Below are 6000 nucleotides of genomic sequence, written 5' to 3'. Positions count from 1 at the left end.
ACTGAGATAAAATGAATACTTGTCATGGAAAACGTAGAAAATTTCTTTTTTGAGATAATTAAATTTAAATATTTGGTCGCACATTAACATAACTGCTATTAATTATATAAAAGTATACCGGTACTTATAATTAAGATATTGAGATAATATTTTCATGAAACCTTACATTTTTAAAGCGAAAAAAAAAATTGTCAAAATTCAATTATTGTCAGTAGCACATCGCCTTACCTTTTTCAAAATAAATCTTATGAGTCACTTTATCTCAAACACATCTTATGATAGAATGGATAAGATTAGATTAAATTAGACTAGATTAGATTAGATTAGATTAGACCTTTATTAACCGATAGAATTGCAAGTATTCATGGAATCATCCATACATATATATAGGCCTATGTTAATTTGTCCTAGATGCATCTCTCATGTGTCATATGATCCTAAAGCATCTTTCGTGCATTACGTTAGCCCTAAATACATTGTGTCAATTAACCTCACAATGGTCACATGTCACATTAACACAATAATACATAACACCCCCATGTGTTACATTTTCCAAACACATTTCTTGTGTATAACATTCTTTCAAATGAACTGTTATGTCAGTTGCCACGAACATAACCTAACCTTGCAGTGTTAACAGTCCTAAACAAATTTTTCATTAACACATTAGTGTTACAACATCTCATGTGAGTTGCATTGTTTATCAATCATGTCTAACATGTCACATTATCTCATATAGGCCTACATCTTTCATTTATTGTTACTTCCAAACACATCGTTATACATACTGTCATACTCTCCTTTAATCGGTTAATCAGCTATTTATCGATGCTGTATCAACTACGAGGTTGTTTAATGTCGATGGTATTGGTGATAATGGAGAGATGAGTCGACGATTTGCCATGACATTACCTAGCATTCACTTTATAGTTGGATAAAATCTCGGGAAGGAGGGAACCAACTAATTATGTAATCAGGCCAAGCCCAAGTGGAATTCGAACCTACGCCCCAGTACAATCTGGAGTCATAAGTCCCATTCGCTATGGTACCCTGAAACTGCTCCGATGGATCATATTTCCCCAAAAATATATCTCAAATGTCATATTGTTCCACAAAGATTTCTCATAATATGTTGCATGATACAGAACAACCCGTGTGTTGCATTGTCGCATATAAACATATCTCTCATATCCCATGTGTCACATGTCTGTATCCCAAACATCTCTCACTTCTCATGTGTCACATTATGTCTGTACCCCAAACCCATCTCTTAACTGTCGCTGTATGTGAGATCCTACTTTTGTCTTACACACCAACTTGTACCACATTATCCCAAACAAGGGCCTAATTTGCCACACGTTTTTAAAACAAAAATTAATTAAATGTGGCGATGTGTTTGACCCAAGCACACTTCATGTATCTCACTTGTCTAAATCACCCCTTTATATTTGTCCAACAACCACAACAACCAGTTCTGACATTCATCACACAACTTGTTTCGCGAGGAAATCTGCCACGTCATTTTTCTTATATTTCTTTGCCACTGCCTCTGGTGTTCTGCCCTTCTTATCGACCAATTTGACGTCTGCACCACTTTTCACCAACAGTTCCACCACATTCAGACTTCCACCTTGAGCTGCAAGGTGCAGTGGTGTCATCTTCCGATCATTTTGAGCATTTACATCCACACCTTTGTCCAACAGAATCTTGCAGGCATCCAAATGACCATAGAAAGAAGCCTCATGAAGTGGAGTAGATAAAAACTTATTAATGGCTTTAGGATCTGATCCTGCATCCAACAACACTTCCATTACTCCTGTATGTCCTGCACGTGCTGCAAAATGAAGTGGTGAGTCTTGATTTCTTTCTTGTACTGAGACCTGTGCTCCAGTACTAAGCAAAAGCTTCACGATTTCAGTACGACCATTGATTGCCGCTGTGTGCAAAGGTGTCCACCCTTGGTTGTTCCTGGAAGAGACATCTGCTCCTTTGCTGATTAATAACTTCGCAATATCAGCGTGGTCTTCCTTCAAAGCCAATTGGAGTGCGGAGAAACCGTAAGGATCCTTCACAGTGATATCTGTTCCTAGATCAACAAGGCATTGGACTACAGTCATATTGCCTTCCCTTGCAGCAGTATGCAGAAGTCCCTCTCTTTTGGTTTTGTCGAGCTTGGAGAGTTCCTGTAAATTACAACTGAATTAGTTATATGAGAAACCACACAAGTTAATTTTTGTAGTGAAGATCAAGTCGACATAGCTTACTTAATACCCTAAAGGTGAAACCTAACCATTTTTCCACTACTACTAAATATTCTAGTGGATTATAGTGATTTTCTAGTTCTCAGGTTGAATTTTATTTTACCAACTTCATTTCAAATTTCGGGTACTGACAAATACTACAACTGGCAGTTATTTTTCTAACTGTTGTTTTGGTAGCAATGATTTCGGTTACAGTAAAGCAAACTGATGAAAATGCAAATAAGTAAATACATTTTTAGGTTAGGTCTCATAAATCGTAAACTCTTTAGTCAAAGCAACAAATTTCATGTTGCCTGACAAAATAAATTGTAATATTAAATCATACTAATCCTAATTACCAACATAATATGCGAGATGTCAAGGAAGAAAATATACTATTTCATAATTATGTCATGACAGTATTTATGAAGAGAAATTTTTCTGGTCTAGTTGTGACTGAAACGGTATACCTGAGGAGCTGTGGTGTGTGGGACTTCAATAAGATATCAGTGTTTTCACTTTAAAAAGGATTTTTTTTTTTTTTTTTTCGTTTTGTAACATGGACAAAATACATTATGTACTAAATTTGTACCGGTACTTGAATAGCTTTTGTTCTCATTAACTTACACACAAAATAAATACAAAATATTATTATTTTTACTGGAAAGATTTTGGGAATTTGAGAAACAACACATGTCCACGAACTTTAAGGCACCCTGGCGCTCTGAAATAAATTTAAAAAGTTTCTTTAAAATATTTAGAAATATTGCAGTTCATATGAAAATTTTAATCTAAAAAGATAAGAACGAGCATCCAATACTTATTTGTAAGTTGGAGACAGTTTTTTGCAGTTCAGTCAAAACTTATAGCTAAGGACATGTATTGTTTATCAAATAACTGATTCAATTTCTTTATTTAAGGAAACTGAGTAGGTAATGTAAATGACCAGTAATCACATTTTCAGTTTTTAGCCTTAAAAATCAACAGTTCAACATTTTATTTAGATCAAAAAAGTATATGGGTTCAAATTGTTATGAGCAGGGGCAGGTACCTAGTTACGAAAGATTAATTTTATCATACCGGTACTTACTTACTGGCTTTTAAAGAACCGGGAGGTTCATTGCCGCCCTCACATAAGCCCGCCATAGGTTCCTATCCTGTGCAAGATTAATCCAGTCTCTATCATCATATCCCACCTCCCTCAAATCCATTGTATCATACCGGTATCTGTTTTTTAACATTGGTGTTAGCGGAGATTATTAGAGATTGTTTCATACCCCTGATGGAGATTGATGGAAATTTTGGAAAATGAAATTATTTTGTAAGTGAAGTACTAATTCAATATGAATATTCCTTTTCACTATCATAATAAATATTAAATAAATGTTTATTGTATTAAGGTAAATGTGTGTTATGGTCAAGAAAAAGATGATTGACTACACTATTGTAAATATTTTATTAAAGTGATAGTGTGATAACCATTATTATAAATTAATTTTTTATTTATTTTTGCCTATATTATATTTTATTTATACCACAACTTATGCCCAGTTACAAAATATTTTAATTCCAATAGTAAGCCTATAGACGTATAATAAAAAATGTTTTAACAACCTTCCTTAGAATACTGATCTGTGTGTGATTTAGTGGAAACTGCAATGTCAGTATTTTCCATTTTCACAAGTACAACTCAGAGTCTAATATGAAAGAAGTCATCGACTTGTTGCTAGAGTTTGGCAACATTCCCCTTGCCCTTGGTGAATAGCAAATACCCTTACACCCCTTGTTTGGCGACAATGGACTGTAAATACTGATGGTCAGAAATAAGTACTGTTACCGGTACCGGTACCGTAACTAATCTGGAGCATATACAACCTGTTTTCAGCATACATACTTACTTGATCCTAACAATATTTCTGGATATGATAAATTCAAAGGAATAACAGTTAATCAGTAGGCAGAATATCTATAATTTGAAATTCGCTATAAAATGACACAATAGTGGTAATTCGCGATTAAGGTTATATTTCGATCTTAGGATCCCATTTCGCAACTTATTGCAATTCTTTCAACTTCCAGTACAAATTATTAATTATAATCTCTTGATTACTGAATATTAATAAAAATTAATTGTATATCATTTTGTGATTATCACGATCTCCATGAATATGTGGTTCTGGTTATGATATTTGTAGACCCTAAATTTGTGTTCTTAATTGGTCGCACGTCCATTTAAATGGCAGGTAAGAAATTTCAAATTGCTTTCTATCATTCAAAATTGGTTTACTCATGAAACTTGCAAATACAATATTTTTTAGGAAAATCATTACAATTAGAACAAAACATTATCAATAAAAACTTCTCTTTTGTAAACTCTGCTATACCATTTCTATTAAGTTTCGAAATTTGACATTGTTTACACCCTGAAAATGCTACTGACGTGAGATATGACGAAGTAATGGTATTTTACCCTTGTCTGAGCTTGATGTATCATCCATTTATTCGATTTTGACATGCACGTAATGAAAATCCATTGACTTTGGGATCAACATAATGCGCGGATCATAAGTTACGATAACACAGGGCATCACATTGAAAACGGAACTTGAAAGCTTCAACACTGCTCCTTAACCATTATGCACACCATAGTCGGATATGGAACTGAAGTTCTTGGAGAAAGTTCGTTACACAGTCTCACAACCATAAATTTTACACGATTTAATTGGAGTAGAACACAAATTCGCTTTAATCAGAAATTATCACTGTAATTAGGGCCTACCCCATTATCATAATGTTATCATCTCATTTTCTCTGAATAGTTGTTGTTTGTTGTTTTCTAATGCCAGGCGTTTGACAATAAAGTCATTTGACCTCTTGCACTCCAATATTTTTCAAAGATATTATCATGGCCAGCCACTGAAGCACAGATTTTGAGGTGTTCCGAATCCATTTCTTGGTTTGAATTGCACAATGGGCAGTTAGGGGACTGATATATTCCAATTCTATGCAGGTGTTTGGCCAAACAATCATGGCCTGTTGCCAATCTAAATGCAGCTACAGACGATTTTCGTGGTAAATCGGGAATTAACTGTGGATTATGATCCAGAGAGTTCCATTTTTTCCCTTGAGATTGTGTTATCAAATTTTGTTTGTTGAAGTCTAAGTATGTAGATTTAATAAATCTTTTCACAGAGTAATACGTAGATTTAGTAACAGGTCTGTAAGTAGCAGTGCTGCCCTTCTTTGCAGAGAAAATTGAGAAAATTTTCACTCCAATTTTCTCTGAATAGTTTCTGCTGATGAAATGGGAAGTTTTAATAAATAATTTTTATTGTCTACATCCTCTTCATTCCCGAAATATCCTAACAGATTTTTATAGTCAAGATACTGGTATACTTACTAATAACAGTTTTGCTTCCTGTGGTGCGTTGTCCCCTTCGTACACAGCTTGTAATATGGTCTGAAAAAAAAATTAAATATTTTTAACAACTATGTTGTTGTTTAGTCAACTGTCCGAAGACAAGTTTGAACCTACCACTTATGAGGCAACTAGGCCAGGAGATAATGGGGTAGGGTGGTCAGTTCCTTTCCCCCTCCATTGCATACATTGCCGACTAGCTACTTATTACACTAGTCAGACTTCAGATGCATATAAACAATTGTTCTTCCTCTGATACATATCATCAAGTGAGATAAACTGCCTGATAATAGATGTACATATATATCAGCCAGAACCCCAATCAGAGGATTTAACAACTAT

At 34.4% G+C, this 6000-nt stretch overlaps 1 protein-coding gene across 5 annotated transcripts in view; it reads right to left on the bottom strand.

Annotated features, from left to right (window-relative positions):
• Positions 1-318: 318 nt before the first annotated feature.
• Positions 319-6000, bottom strand: part of LOC138706532 (uncharacterized) — a 45327-nt gene continuing 39645 nt past the window's right edge. For all 5 annotated transcript variants that reach the window (XM_069835924.1, XM_069835928.1, XM_069835925.1 and 2 more), the window contains 2 exons: positions 5641-5700; positions 319-2183 (listed from right to left, as the gene is read on the bottom strand). In XM_069835924.1, coding sequence (XP_069692025.1) covers positions 1485-2183; positions 5641-5700 — 759 coding nt within the window. In that variant the 3' untranslated portion in view covers positions 319-1484. The remainder of the gene's footprint in view (positions 2184-5640; positions 5701-6000) is intronic.

This window comes from Periplaneta americana, chromosome 9 (assembly GCF_040183065.1).
Source record: "Periplaneta americana isolate PAMFEO1 chromosome 9, P.americana_PAMFEO1_priV1, whole genome shotgun sequence".
NCBI lineage: Eukaryota > Metazoa > Arthropoda > Insecta > Blattodea > Blattidae > Periplaneta > Periplaneta americana.
Note: the sequence above shows the minus strand (reverse complement) of the source record. Positions and strands in the feature narration are given on the sequence as shown.